The sequence below is a fragment of the Anticarsia gemmatalis genome, chromosome 19 (genome assembly GCF_050436995.1).
Source record: "Anticarsia gemmatalis isolate Benzon Research Colony breed Stoneville strain chromosome 19, ilAntGemm2 primary, whole genome shotgun sequence".
NCBI lineage: Eukaryota > Metazoa > Arthropoda > Insecta > Lepidoptera > Erebidae > Anticarsia > Anticarsia gemmatalis.
This window is the reverse complement of record NC_134763.1, coordinates 8,877,985-8,893,853: the sequence shown is the minus strand read 5'-3', so window position 1 is coordinate 8,893,853 and position 15,869 is coordinate 8,877,985. Positions and strand designations below refer to the sequence as shown.

The 15,869-nt window shown below is 35.7% G+C and overlaps 2 protein-coding genes across 2 annotated transcripts; one reads left to right on the top strand and one right to left on the bottom strand.

The window, feature by feature from the left end:
* Nucleotides 1–54: 54 nt before the first annotated feature.
* Nucleotides 55–1,746, bottom strand: LOC142981196 (uncharacterized). The gene is made up of 2 exons (XM_076126912.1): nucleotides 934–1,746; nucleotides 55–459 (listed from the first exon to the last, which is right to left on the bottom strand). Exon 1 carries the CDS (start codon nucleotides 1,638–1,640, stop codon nucleotides 963–965), a length of 678 nt encoding a protein of 225 aa, XP_075983027.1. The 5' UTR covers nucleotides 1,641–1,746; the 3' UTR covers nucleotides 55–459; nucleotides 934–962.
* Nucleotides 1,747–9,345: 7,599 nt separating this feature from the next.
* LOC142980945 (cathepsin L-like) lies at nucleotides 9,346–15,507 on the top strand. The gene is made up of 6 exons (XM_076126569.1): nucleotides 9,346–9,792; nucleotides 11,956–12,661; nucleotides 12,853–12,976; nucleotides 13,323–13,501; nucleotides 13,843–13,959; nucleotides 14,269–15,507. The coding sequence occupies exons 1-6, from the start codon at nucleotides 9,643–9,645 to the stop codon at nucleotides 14,412–14,414; spliced, it is 1,422 nt and encodes a 473-aa protein (XP_075982684.1). The 5' UTR covers nucleotides 9,346–9,642; the 3' UTR covers nucleotides 14,415–15,507.
* The last annotated feature ends 362 nt before the right edge of the window (nucleotides 15,508–15,869 follow it).

Here is a 15,869-nt window from a genome sequence, read left to right as displayed (position 1 = left end):
TAAAGCTATAGCAGTAAAAGTTCGACTCAACAACCATTTATCAAAACCTTGTCCTTCTTACATAGCATTATAAAATATCTCCACAACTTAATGCATTTTATTACTTAGCATACCGTATTTTATATTCATCACTCGTTGAATATAAATGACACTGACAACATCAGCATTAAACATTAATAACAAATAAATATTAAAGTATTTCTCTACATTAAATAGTACATAATAAACAAGTACTTAGATTCCAACCCAATTCTTCGCGTCGCGCTCAAAAACCGTCAAATCCGATGAGACGAGCTCCTTTACCCGGTATGATACCGGCACCCGGGCGTGTCTCGGCGACCCGGTCACGCGGTCACAGCCCGGTGACCGGGTCGCAGCCTGACCCGGTTACGGTGCAGCAGCCGGGCATGCACCGCCTTCCCCCCTCCCCTCGTCTCCGCTTGCATTCCACGATTGATTCTGCAATATTGGACCCTTCTTTTGTCAGAATGTGTGTCGAGGTAATGTACCTGCTTAGATTTGGAGATTATATCACGAATCTGTGTACGGTTTGCGTATCGTTTTAAAAGTATTTTGCCTGCATATATTCGTAGTTTTGGTTGCTATTACGATGTTGTTTAAATGGGCGGTGTGACACAGTTTTCACTACCATTTATTGTTATGTCTCTGTTCGTTAAATGTATTGTGTTAGAACTGGGAGCGAACGGAAATTAGAGTCTCTCTTATGTGGAAATTTGAATCGTCTACATTGATTCAATAATGTTTTCATTTAGATGTTAAAGATTTTTGATTGAAATAAATTAATTTTCTAAATTACATTGTAGGTATATAGGAATTGAAAACCTACGTGAATAACTAAAACTCGAGATTGGTAAATAATATAATAAGTAGTTTAATAAATGTGTTGTATACAAAAGTTAAAATATTTCTTACCCTTTAACAAATTCTGAACTCATTTCAATTCACTCAAACACTCGTTTATTAAATGAAGTCTTGTCTTCCTTCGACATGGTGCTATCAAACGTGGTCATTTCATCAAAAGCAGCTAATTTAATCTTCAGGTCTTTCTTCAAACTATTTTCAAAATCGTCGTACTCCGGATCGGAACTACAATTTGCACTTAAAGCCTCGAGCTTGGGTTCACGTAGTATGCTTTTCACTACAAATTTTATAATACGTTTAAGGTTACTCAATTCAGTTCTCAACTTATTTACCAAATTAGTTTTAGCATTTAAGACTGTCTTTAATTTTTCGTTTTCTAGTAGTAACGCGAGATTCTTGTTTCGTGTGTCCATTTCTCTCTGGTTAGTGAGATCGATTTGCTTTTTCATTTCACGTATACACATCTGGAATTCCTTGCGAGACCTCTCCAACGTGCCGTTCGCTTTATTCAATTCCTTTTTAAGTCTATCGACGTCGCCTCCGAGTCGAGTTTCTAATGATTCTATTGTGTCCTGTGTCCTCGCATTTTTCTTGTTTCTCGGCACTTCTTTGACAATCACTTCTACAGCCGTTGTGTTGTTCCTGAACACTTCGTAAGAGGTACTAGGTTCAGAGTCGAGGTTACCTTTCTTCCCTCTAGCGTATGATGAGAACACGTCTTCGGATAACGACATTTTTAATTTAATATCTTTGGACATTGGCCGTCTCGTTTGTAATCTTACTGTAAACACTTGTGTTTTGTGAAAAAATTATAACAAAAATAAGACTGCGACGGTTTTATGTTTGTTTGAGTCCTGTCGACAGTGACAGTTGTATCTTGTTGTTATAGTCACCATACTCACCATGTTACATCGCGAGGTTGTATACCATATTTCTGATTTTATTACAGCGAGTTTATTATTTGATACGCTAAAACTTTTCACAGATTATGCAGGTGCATTTGTGCTCAACAAAAATGTTTTTTTTATTACATGCTAGAACATCAAACAAGTCACACAAACTTCTGTTCAATGCTTCCTTAGGTACCTATTCCGATTGCTAGTATTTTACCGAACCACATTTTATCGAACACGAAAACGCAATTACGCCTGATGTTTCTAATCAGTATTACAATACTACATTTAAACATAGAGACAATTTTACATATCCAGTAGTTTCAAAGATGGATCTTAACCATACTTTTCCACCGTCGCAAAAATACATACGTATATACCGTACATAAAGACAATTTAGCAAACAAAAATTAACCCATTACTGTCCCACTGCTGGGCAAGGGTCTCCTCCCGTAATGAGGAAGGGGTTAAGCAACTTTGCATTCCTTCAAGAACTGTTTTAAAGAACTCTCAGGCATGCAAGGCTGCATCACGATGTTTTCCTTCACCGTTGGAGCATGTGATAATTATTTTCGGGTTCGAACCTGCGACCACTTGCGTGGGAGGTGTCAACTTATAGCAATTATATCTAAAATCGATCTTAACCTTACAATTCCACGCATCTACGTCCTTTACTCAAAATCATGAAACACAAAACATAATTACTGTGCTTCTCCAAGGTCCTCAATCATTAATATCTATTGAATTAATAGGTATAACGTTGGGCACCGAGTGCGGTCCCGGTCAAGTGGCGGGCGCGCCCACTGAAGCGCATGATTGCGGCCCGGCTTCGACGTGCACCTATCAATTATCAGAACTGATGAGTGTTTGCAACGGAATTTTATAAAATTTCAACTCCATTTTTAAAAGATAAAATATTTTTTTGAAGGTTTTTTAATGGCTAAGGTAATGATGGTAAACATCCTGCTTAAACTAATAGTAAAGTTCATACATACTATAATGCGAAAAGACTTTTTCCCCGACCTAATGTTTATAATTTAAAACCATGTTAATGGTAGATTTGTGTAGATGGTACCTAATCATATGTCCCACGAAATTATACATCATACTTACTGTATTATTTTACCATATGGTCATGTAAGTATTCACTTTCAAAAAGTACCTGTAATAAAAAAGGTTTGGTTATAAAAAGCTGCTCTCAATAGGTAAGTAAGCTTGAGTTTATTGTAGTTATTATAGCTGACTTTAAGAAAGAAAGAACTATATGTAAGAAATCAAACCTAATTGAATTCATAAGCGAATAATTGATTTGATTTCAACCTATACTACAATATTATTCGCCTGTTCGTGTATTAAACAAGCCATAACATTATTAATGACTTGTGGTCAAGCCCAATACAGTTAATTACAATCGGTTATGTATACCTGGTGTAGATTGTGGTCAGGGCGGTGTAGGCTTGCGGTCTACGGTGCTACGGCGTAGACTTGCTACGCGGCTACGAGACGTAACCGCGCGCTGAGTTGTACCGATGTTTCCATGAACTAGATTACGGTCGTAGGCTTTGTACAGCCTTGACTAACTTCAAGTCTACTTATTTTGAAGCTTATAGAAGCAAATAAATATTTCAAAGGATTTTCTACTACAGATATTATGTAAGATTGCTTTCAATTTAGATATTTGATAATTTATTTTGCTTAATAACATTTTAACTCATCACTGAACATAAGTAAGGTACGTTAGCATTAGTTATTTATACTACGTTTTGGTCTTCTTTTTATCATCATACCTACATTATTTGCTAATTTTGTGTGACGATTGACGAAAAACATTTTTTTTCTTGACCCATAACTGTACTGCTGACTGCTAGGCGAGAAACTCTTCCGGAAATGTCTTGAGTCCTTAAAAATAATAAGGTACTGAAAATTTATGTGAAGAGCACATCTTTACATTTTAGAAAGTTATAAATACATGTTTGAAAACACAAACAGAATTTTAATAATCAAATACAGTGGTTTAATTAATGTCGAAAACTCATCTAACTTATTGAACATCACAAAGTACTTTGTATATGAAATCACATGGTTTTGTCAAAGCTATCATAACATGCCATCTCCACGTGTAACGGCACGTGTGTATCACCGATCATGTGGACGATTATTGCAAATATCTCTGAAATGTGCTACATTCCTCAACAACAAAGATTTTCATACCAGGGACACATAAGGAGAGAAATGTCTATATACCGGTGACATATCAAGTGATGCTTGGCGATTTCGCTTGACATATGTATATTATCTGGCGATATTTTTTTTACATCGACGTTTTAAAATGTTACTTAAATAGAGTTACATAGATACTTGCTAAATTAATTGCAATGCGCGAAATCGCGCGGTTTTTCTCCGTAGCGGCAGATGGCACTGACATTAAAATTTGTTCCTTTAGTTTATACTTTTATTGAAATCGTAAGAGTTGATCACTGTGTACAGTGATTATGGATGTTGTATTTTATTTTGCAGACTGTGCTTGTAGTAAATAAAAAGGATTTATATACTGCGCCTGAAGCTAAAGAATGTTCCATTGGACATATTCGGCTACGGCGGCTAGTTTAATTGGAACCAGCCAACGGTGTAGGACTTCGTTTAGAGTGCCCAAATATACTACAGGTCAATCACTCATAAACTATTAAGGGTCTCGCCTCTGCGCGGCTGACACATACAGAACCAAATGCGCTACAGACGTATTACTACAGAAACTATTATGTGAATCCATCCTTATATTCCATGGAATGAATGTGCAGCGAAGAGTTCAGAAGAAGTCGTAAAAAACGTCCTTCGCAATCAATAGCAATTGATATTGTTCAGTGAAGCAGTTAGATAACCTAGATGTTAAGTCAAGTTTATATTCAATATCTAACGACTGTACTTTAAACTAGGATTTATCCTAGCGTGCTTAACTTTTAATATTATACAGTTTACATCTGTACGGGACTTAGTCTCCGTAGAATGAAATCCAAAGATAAAAAGTGTTCTATAATTAAATCCAGGTTACAGAGTTTTTGTGTGCCAAGTCATTCAATCTCACTTGTATTTTTGAGCGAAATTGTAGCAAATATTAAATTAATTATCATAAACTTCCGCTTTTTATAATATTGCTTGCATCTGCCTTTGACATTCTGCGTGGAAAGATTTCGAGGAAAACTGTATTGTATGTGTTAATCATAATTAATTAATACAAATATACTGCAATATAAATAATCTTTACAAATGACGAATTCCATCAAAATCCAATCAGTAGTTTAGCAATAAGGTGTAACAAAAACCCTTTAAATTCTAAACACTGTCCCATTTATAATATTAGTAGGATGACTATGTACCTACTTTAAACTAGGTCTTATCCCGGCGTAATCTCCAACTAGTCTACTTCAGATGCTAGATAATGCGCGTATTAAGAATTAATTAGCACTCGGGAAAACTTTCAAGAGAAAATTTTGCCTGGAGTTTGCTTGAAAGATACTGTAATATTCTTGAAAAACTGTTTCAGTTCGCGCAAAAAATGCTTTTCAACAACGAGTAAAATATTAATGTTGATTTTAGACGTTTTTTTAACTACCTCTTAATGAAGTCACATGCACAATCACAGAATCGCTTATAGTAAATTAAACCTTTTATTGTTCCACTACTGAGACTGCCCTCCTCTCAGAATAAAAGCATGCCGCCACGCCCAGTATACGTAAGGACTTTACTGAGGACTTTACATTTATTCAAAAACTTGCGGCTGGGCCCAACTCCCATTTATTCCATTATCGAGGGAAGCTGGATCCCGTCAATCCCATATCAACCTTGCCTGACAATTGCAATTGCAAACAAATAAAAAAAATATTATCCAATTTGGTGTCTAATGCTCTTAAGTTATTCGCGTACCAATATCCATGAATTATCTTTATTAATATAGGCAAAGTAAAAATCCTTAAGTAGGCTCAAGGTGTGACGAAATCATTGATGTCGTAAGTAAATGGGAGACTGGTACACAAGTCACAGTACTGTTCATAGAGAAACATTAAAAACTGTTCTCACTGAAATAAAACTGTACAAACCAACGCTCCAATTACGCCCGTTTGTACAACAATCAGACAGCACAAATACTGTGGAAAGTCAAATAATCTAGCAAACATACATACATATTATATGCTGTTATTTGTTTGTGTGCAGCTGTAACCCCATTTTGAGAGTACATCGAATGCCCTAGTTCTGCGACCTCGGGAACAATACTAGCTAGCTGTCTCCCGGCTCTGTGCACTACCTACACAACTGTTTAACGTCTCTTCACCGTTCCTATTCACTATTGCATATTGTACGGCTTGTTATTTAAATGGATGAAAGCAATATTGTGTATTGTGAAGGAAAGTTTTTGTATTTTTGTATAGTTTTCCAGGTTTATACGGTTATATAAACAATGAATGTGTGGTTCTAGCTTTGGAAAAGGGTTTTAATTGTTTTGCATCATACTAGTTTGGCAATATACATAATACTAATTGTACTCTAAAATATTTACCTATATCATTTGCTTTTTCTAGCTCATAGATAATCAACTGATTAAATAAAGGATTTCTACAGAATTTTAACAAGAACAAGCCTTTCTCGGTAATTTTTTCAATGCTGTTGGCACCTATGTACTTTGCATTTCAAATAGTAATAACATCGCTAAAAACGTTATTCTATGATTTATTCACTTCTCCAATAACATTTTAGAAGACAGCAACGATCCCAGGAAATCGATGTAGCACTAGACAAAAGGTCATTGACAGTGGTGTCCTGAATAACTGTCCGGCAGTTATTGGAGCGTCGGTCAGTGATTGCTCAAAGTGGGACCGCGCCACCGCGCCACCGGGCCGCGACCACAACCCGATTGTTACTGACACGTTATAGATTTCAATTAGTCCAAGCTGTTTGTTTAGTTGCTTTTGTAAATTGCTGGTAATTTTGTAATGGTAATTACACTCGATGCACGAGTGGTGTAATCAATACGTATGTACTTGGTAATTACCGTGCTTCGGAGGGAACGTAAAAGTAGGTCCTGGTTGTTGTCAATAAAAGTAACAGTTATAGACTTTTAACGCAAAAACAACGTTGAGACAGAGTTGACCACTGACGAAAACACCTGGCAATTTCGTGTGATGTAGCAGAAGTTTTTGGTTCTGATTATTCTTTGTATGTACTTGTAAAGCCTACGCGGCAACAATTATTTGTAGTCGAAAGGATATCTTATTGTTATACTGCTAAAGACAAGTAGATTTAAAGGGCGGAATAGTTTTAGATCCGGATTTATCAAGCTTCTTCTCCTAATATGTGCAGTTCATAATCCATTTGCATAATATGTAACTAGTAACTCAAATACCATCTCTCTTTAAAAACTCTTTTTGTGAATAACATTTAATGAATGTAGATTTATTGAGTGCTTCCACTCATACTGGCGAAGAACAACAAATATGAACCTTAAATTGGAATTCAATCTAAACCTTACCGCTTTACCCTTATTTCTACTCTTTCTTTAATGTAAATAGATCACTACATAAATCCTACCCCAACCAAACCGGCCAATCAAACTTGAACAAACCCCGGGAGTATACTCGACTTTGACACAGCGACCTTTTTACAGCAAAACTAATTAGCACATGCGTTTCCAAGTCTTCCAGAATAAGGTCACGTTCACACTGGATCACATGGCTGTACATAAGGGTGGTCCGCGTGCGCGCCCCCTCGCAGCGGGGGCGAAGGCTCGCTATACAAATACAGCTTTGTTTTGTATCGGAGTGTTTAAGACAGCTGATGTGTTGAGTAATATAGCTCCCAATTGTTTTGTGTTTGTTTGTCTGTCTGTTGTTATGTTTGAAGGCGATTTTATAAGCGAGAATTGTTATGTTTTAGAGTGAATTTAGTGAGTGAGAAGCTCTCCCAAAAGCTTAGATTGGGTTACGTTGACAACAATGCTAAAATCTCATGGTTTTAATGAAAATAAGTGTCTTCAAAATACGACTCAAATACAAACGAGCTTGTAAGAGATTCAAAAACCCTCCTTCCTCCAAAAATTAAATGTAATTGACAGCAAATTAGTACATGAAAATGCATGCCTGAACATTGTTAAAGGCAATTTTTCAGGGTATGCATATTCTTGGAAACAGCAGATTGATTCAGATGATATCAGTTCTTTCTTTCGATTAACTAAAGTGCCGATTTTTCTTCGCCGAAGTTTGTTTTAAGAAATAATTTCACACAAGAGTTTTGTGTTTTTAGAAATTTGTTTCATAAAATAATAGATGTTCTTATTCTGTCAATCGCAGAATTATTAATAGAACTTGTTTCGCACTCATTTTGTTCTCGTTTGTTATCAAATACCTACTTAGATAAGAGGGGTCAAAGTTTACATGTATTACTGTGAACTGTGCACACACTACACGCAGTCATGGCTTCCTTACTAGATAATTTATCACAATTATCACTTACACATGTAGAAATTAGTGCAATTAATTTGTTGCAATCATCATTATTTTATGTCAGCTGTTTATATCCGTTGGGTAGCAACAGCGCCACCTATTTGGTCTAATTGGAAACGTTAACTGTGATAGATCTAAAAAAAATTTCAATTCGTAGTAGGTACCATTTTTGAGGATTTATGAGACTAATAAGGTATATAACAAGAAGACTTTCAATACCAAATTTATCTTAATTTATAACTCAGCCCTGATAGATTGATAAATATTCAATCATAAGCATATGATTAGTAATCTTGTAAATAAGCTTCTAATCTTGCAAAAATATTTTTTTGCTTAGTATACAACCGTGTAACTTGCAAAGTTGTATCTCCTATTTACTTAACTTAATGATTTTTCCTTTGACATGTGTTTTATTAAAAATATAGTTTTCAGCATCGTAACTTCATTTCTAAGTAAAAAGCAGCAAAGAATAATTTGCATTTTTTTATGTCCATCCCGATTTTTATACCGGTATAGGTAATACATACCTACTACGTAGCAGTATGCTGTGATCACTTCGGTTCCTGACCCCGAGACGTCGAGACGCTTTGTCCATGAAACACATTTGCCAATTTATTTTTACCCTTCCAATTTTTTTTCTGATTCACAACGTTTATTTTTCTGCTTGATATATCTTGGATTTTGTACTTTTTTCGAGTTAATCGACCTTATAAAAGCTTGGCATTTTCAGAGTTTAACATAGCTAAATGGTTTTCTAATCACAAAATTAAATAGCATTCAGTTGAAAATCATGCCAGAAAGATAAAATTTCAACCAATTTTCCAAGGATACAATAATAACAATAAAATAAATCATTATACCATATATACATAAGATATTAACTAGCTATAATAATAAACACAAATTAACATTATAAGAACAATCTCACGTATTACATCTTTGTTGTAACTCCAGCGACTAGCTGAGTCATGACAACAAAACAACAGACTCCAACCTCTCTTTCTAAGAGGGAGACACATATACAACACGGGCTAGGGGAATGAGCAGACATTTCTACGTCTTGCATTCCCCTTTGTATAACCCGACTACAAACATAAGCATCAGACTTCAAAAATATAAATCTGTTTACTTGAAAATATACGCTAAATCTGAAGTATTTTTAAGGTTTATTCAATCAGTGTTATTTATGTGACTTGTTGAGAGATGTTTGTCTATAAAAGTCCACAAAAAGTCAAGTAAAAAACCAGTTTGAAGTGGATATGATAGTTTTTATTGAAGACTTTGCACAGTGGTCGTGTTAATGTAATTAGTATTGTACGTATAGACCGAGTGATTCTCACTTGTTAGTTCGGCAGTGGCTAGCAAACACGTGCAATATGTATCTTAAAACTTTAATATTTGTGTTACTATTTTCGTTTTCTTTGTGCGATGTATCTGTCGGTAAAAGGGAGAAACTGCTGTCAGATTTTAGACGATATTTCAATACTTCTAATGCTGAAGGACTTTTGAGGAGTTTAAAACAATGGGTACGTGTTTTTACATTTTATTTGTTTGTTATGGAGTCGTATTACAGTGTTATGTTTGTATACGTATTCCCGGATTTAAAAATAAACTACAAAATTAATATAGGCCTGTATTTACTATCAACTTAGACATTTGTTAATCCATAATAAGGATTAATATAATATACCTACCTATGTAATAGACGGCCAGCTACATTATTATGTTTTTGTAGGTACTTAGCTATAAGTAATAAGTAAAATCTAGGACAAGACCACTATTACTAAGGATAATAACAACAAATACATACAAGAATAAATATTACAACGCAATAAATGATAACAAAATATTTAACCTTAATAATTTGTTTACGCAATATTTTTTTACTGTGACGCCGAAAATTTATCAGAAAACTGACAATAATAATAAAAAAATTGTTTACATCTTTGTTATATTGAAACTGTCTAAAGGGACCTCTGTGTTTTGGCTTCGGCCCCACGCACTCCTTCCAAAAGTTACTAGGGACTAGATCCGAGATGAATAGACAAATAAATAATAAAATAATCTATAGTAGTTAATTATGAAGTAATGAAGAACGGCATTTAGATATTGAAAGTGATTTTCACTTTTTCGCTGTGCGTATGTATGAAGAGTAGACGTGCGTTTTCTCTTTTCCAATATTCGTTTTTAATACACGTTGTTCATGAATTCACGATAATACATACCTATTTATTTCATAGTTTTATTGGCTTCAATTTTCCAATATATGACAGAGAACGCCATCTATTGCCTGACCTCAGAAAAGACTGCTTGACCAAAGAATCCTTGCCTGATTGTAACCACAGATTGTTCATGAGCGAATTCCAATAGTTGCGATTTAGCTTTGTCTTTTATTTATAACTTTTATAAATAGGTTTTTAAATCAATACTGGTAGTGAAGCAAACTTAATCACTTAACAAAATTGCAAGCAAACCTATAAAGAAGAAAATCATTTTGAGAGTCTAGGAAAACATCCGAAAAAATCTATATCGGGCCAAAATATTGTTCTTTAATTAAAAACATGTCTTGTATTCATCTAAATCTGACTATTCCGTACTCTATGAACCGGACTATTCATATAAAATCTGACTTTATGTTACTATTTACAACTTCCCACATACACGAAGTGTTATACTTATGTACCTACTTAGGTACATAAAGGTTTCCCAACGATGTCCTCAGTTAAATCTGTGCTGTTAATTGAAGCCATAGTTGTTTGCTTATTATAGTGGAGGTTATCGAGACAGACCTTTTAGTTTGTTTATCTTTGCAGCTGGAACTCTGTCCATTGTTCTTTTAGTTCATGACTTTACGAGTCAAGTGAATGTGATAAGAAATGGGTCATTAACTTGTCCCGAACTTTTTATTGATAAATTGTTTAATTTGCGCCTCTCACGCAACTGGTCGAGAGTTCGTACCCAAGGCACACCAATGACTTTTCGAAGTTATGTATATTAGAAACAATTATCACCTGCTCCAATAGTGAAGGAAACCATCGTCATGCAATCTTGCACGCCTGAGAGTTCTTCAGAACAATTTTTGAAGATGTGCAATGTCCCTAACCCGCACTTAGCCATCGTGGTGTACTTTAGGCCTCCTCCCTCAATCCGGGAGAAGACCCTTGCTCAAAAGTGGGACATTAATGGGTTAAGTTTATGTTATTTTATAATTTTTTTACTCCTTATGGTACAAAGTTAAACGTAACTTTTTCCAGCGAGGATATCGACAAACTTACGACTATAATAAAAACGACGTCGTAATATTACTAATGTTGCTATAATCATCAAAGAAAATGATACGTAATTTTGATAAACTGAAGAATTGAAAGTTGTCAGTCCCAGAATTTCTTTACTTTGGAAAACTTACTAATCAGTAGGCTTAGAAAACTCCTTCTCGTTTCTAGATTAAACTATATCATTTCCACATTAAACCGTTTCTTGTTTACTATCAGTACCTACTCATCTGAAACTATTGCGTGTAGCAAGTGACCCGAACATTGATTAACCTCGTTGAGTGAACTACGCAGCTGCTCGCTACAACATGTTTATTTATTCCTTGATCTGTATCATAATCTAGCTCTAATTAATACAGTTGCGCAATTATAAACCAACTCTAGACAAAACTAAAACATGTATTCGTTGTCTTACAGGAGGCGAATTACGAAATGGGCATGGAATTTGGAAAAGAAGCTTTAAGACACATTGAAGCCCAGTACCCTCACCCTAGAAAACAAGCCATTGTGAGAATTATCTCGTTAGACAAGCAAGTAGTTGCTGGCATCCATTACAGAATGAAGGTGGAAGTAGGCCTGACTGACTGTGTAGCTTTAAGTTCAAAAACTAATTGCAAACTGGCCAGTGATACTGGTCATAACAAGTACTGTCGCGTGAACGTGTGGGTGCGGCCGTGGACCGACAACCCCCCGAACATCCGCGTCACCTGCGACCAGCAGAACGACATTCCACACGAACTGAGCCACCGTGTACAAGCCGAACATCTATTCCTCAACTTCCTCACGACTTACTCTCCTTCTTACGTAAACGATATCAACGAAATGGGTAAAAGGTTTGAGATTTTCAAAGACAATATTAAGAGAATCCACGAGTTGAATGTTCATGAAATGGGAACAGCTACGTATGGTGTAACGCGCTTCGCTGATCTCACTTATAGCGAGTTTAGTACTCGGCATATGGGATTGAAGACAAGCTTGAGGAATGAGAATCAGATACCTATGAGGAAGGCTGAGATAGTTGATATGGAACTACCAGCGAGCTTCGACTGGAGAGACCAGGGTGCTGTGACTGAAGTGAAGGATCAAGGCTCTTGTGGCAGCTGTTGGGCGTTCAGTGTCACTGGTAAGACTGTAACGATCACTCTTTTTTTTGGTTTAAAGAATATTTATTCTCAAAAGAACAATAATTACAGTTCACTGACAAGATAAAAAAAAAATTAACATTGCAAGTACCTATTTACAAAGTCGACACTTTGGTTCCCATTTCGAGTCCTCTCTGTTTGTTTTTCGTAATATAAGGTTGTTTTGTTATAGGAAACATCGAGGGACAATATAAGATAAAGACAGGCAAGTTGGTGTCCCTGTCGGAGCAAGAACTGGTGGACTGCGACAAGCTAGATGATGGATGTAATGGTGGATTACCTGACACAGCTTACAAGTAAGTTTATTCAACGGTAACGATCCCAAAATGATGGCATCATTGCAACATTAACTGGCAATGCTTGACAACAATTCTCTTGACCTAAAGATATCATAATAATAGTATTAGTGAAGAATATTGACAGACAAAGTTAAGGTCACCAGAAGCTACTAAACTATTTCAAATGCGTAAGACATGTAAAAAGGTCTCACCTCTCTAAAGCTTAAATCCCGGCATTTAAGACCCTTTTCATGGTACCAAGCTACTGATTTCAAAAACTCGTTCATATTATACATAGGAATACCTTATTAATATTCGTTACTCTCACAAAGTTTTATTCACACCTGTATGTTGTTGAATCCAGGGCGATCGAACAACTAGGAGGACTGGAGTTAGAGTCTGACTACCCCTACGATGGCTCCGATGACAAGTGCGTGTTCAACAAGTCTCTAGCCAGGGTTCAGATCAGCAGCTCCGTGAACATCACCACCAACGAGACCGGCATGGCGCAGTGGCTGATACAGAACGGACCTATATCTATTGGTAAAGAAACTTTTCCTTGGGGAAATCTTCCTTCTCGTAGGGAAATAATGCCATTGACCACGGTCCCTTACTCCCTTAAAACCTCTTTTGCTTCAGCAGGCAGTTAATACTCTTGTAACCTATTTTGAAGAAGATTAGTTAAATTTCTGTATCTTATTCTATTATCTATAAAAAGGTCCACTAGCAGTTTTTGAAGCTCTTGATTATCTTATCGAAATTAATATCATTCAATTATAAACCTAAACAGTAGGTATCACCATTTTCTTATTTCAACGAATAAGAATACCAATATAGATAGGTAGTTCGTATTGTGCTGCTAATTTAATTTGTATTATTTTCAGGTATAAACGCCAACGCGATGCAGTTCTACATGGGAGGCATCTCACATCCATGGAAGATGTTGTGCAGTCCGAAGAACTTGGACCACGGTGTACTTATCGTAGGATTCGGTGCTAAAGGTGAGCATATACTTATTTGTACTCTTGATTATTTAAGAACTGTAAAAACTATAATAAATACATAAGTTTCTTCTATGAAGTTTACACAAAAAAGTTGACATATTCACGACTCGAATCCGGCAAACCAAATCATTGATTGCTTACCAAGTTTTATATACTTACAAAAAGGTATTTTGAAGGGTAGTAAGAAAGTAAAAAGCATTTTTGAGACATTACAATTCTAAAGAATCTAGTCAACAACTTGAAGAATTACATTCATCGTCCATTACGCTGAATCCCCTCAAACTAAATTTTTCTTCGTCATTACAGACTACCCTCTATTCAAGAAGCACCTTCCTTACTGGATAATAAAGAACTCGTGGAGCACGTCGTGGGGCGAGCAGGGCTACTACCGCGTGTACCGAGGAGACGGCACCTGCGGCGTCAACCAGATGGCTTCCAGTGCTATCATATAAGATATAAGAACTAATTGACTAACGAAATTAATAACCTAATAATAGCATCGTTTTTATTTACACGGCGTATTTTAGCCAATCTAAAGAGCTACATTTCACAAATGAGATGAGGCTTTAATGGTGTAACTTGTAGTGGCATATCAAGGGCACACGGTCATTGGGCACGGTCATTGGGCGGCCTTTGGCCTGTAAGACTTACTAGGAATCTGACTGGATTCAATGACTTTGCCGCGGGCCCCCAGATTTGTAGTTACACTATTGTAAACATAATTTTAAAAAAGGTTTTTGGCAGTGATTCAATCTTATCTATGTTGTGTTAATTATGTTGAAAAATACGCCGTGTGAATAACTATCTATTTTTTGATGTGTTGCTCAAAATTAACGGAAATTGCTTGGGTTATTAATTTCGGAAATTAAGATAAATCGCTTAGGAATTGTTTATGATGTAGGTATAATATAAGAGGCGAGCCGTGAAATACCGGCATTTTCATCAGAGCAATAATTACTCATACTTAGCCGAAATATACTAGTACCTACTGCAGAAAGTACCTATAATAGAATAGAACAATGTATATCCCCGTGTCCGGAGCAAACATTGTTTTAAAAACCACACACATTGTCTATAATATTCTCTTCTTTTATCGTTGTAACAACAAGACGAAAGGATTGTGCATTGTCGTGTAGTTACCATTCACACGCCTTTTATTCATAAAACAATATACCTTCCTATAATAGCAAGTCACTATTTCTTAGCAGATACATCCGGTGAATTTTAAAACAATTACAATGTCTTTGTCAGTTTATGGGTTTGTGCAAGCCAGAGACAATACTCTTTTTCTGATAGCTCTTTGTGCCCCACTGCAGGGAAAACCTCCCTTCTTTTCAAACCTCTCTTTACTTGTACCATTTCTTTTAAAATCTATCAGATAGCTAAGGAGATCGATTTGTGAAACCTGTAATTCCTACACTTTATCATTTGGTTACATTATTCTCATTATACCTCACGCTAGAAAAATAAGTCTGTGATAAGTTAATCTTTTGTAGCGAAAACTGATGTGTATTTTTAATAAAGTTTTATATTAAATAAAATGTCATTTTATTTGCCAAAACTACTGTGTGCGTCAGAATGGCTGGTTGCCTGTGGCGTTGGTATATGAGAGTTGATTTGAAAATTGCTACACAATTGCTTATATTTGCTACATATAATAAATAATTGCTACATAGGATATATATGTAGAAATAAAATATTTTTTTTGACCAGCGATCCTGACGTTTGGTTGGCTGGTCACCTCCAAGTTTAAAGTTAAGCATGCAGAGTTTCCCGAAATGTACTGCGTCAATAATTGCTACATATTTACTTCATTTATCTCATTTATTTGGAACTTCAAACATATGTTAAATCAAGGATATAGCAATTATTTAAATTATCCCGATGAAAAGTGCCTGTAAAAATAA

Excerpts from the sequence above, each read along its gene's own strand:
- LOC142981196 (XM_076126912.1), bottom strand. The coding sequence starts at position 1,640 with ATGTCCAAAGATATTAAATTAAAAATGTCGTTATCCGAAGACGTGTTC.
- LOC142980945 (XM_076126569.1), top strand. The coding sequence starts at position 9,643 with ATGTATCTTAAAACTTTAATATTTGTGTTACTATTTTCGTTTTCTTTG. Across the intron at positions 12,977-13,322 it reads TTACCTGACACAGCTTACAA|GGCGATCGAACAACTAGGAG; the intron begins GTAAGTTTATTC and ends TGTTGAATCCAG. Across the intron at positions 13,502-13,842 it reads GAACGGACCTATATCTATTG|GTATAAACGCCAACGCGATG; the intron begins GTAAAGAAACTT and ends TATTATTTTCAG.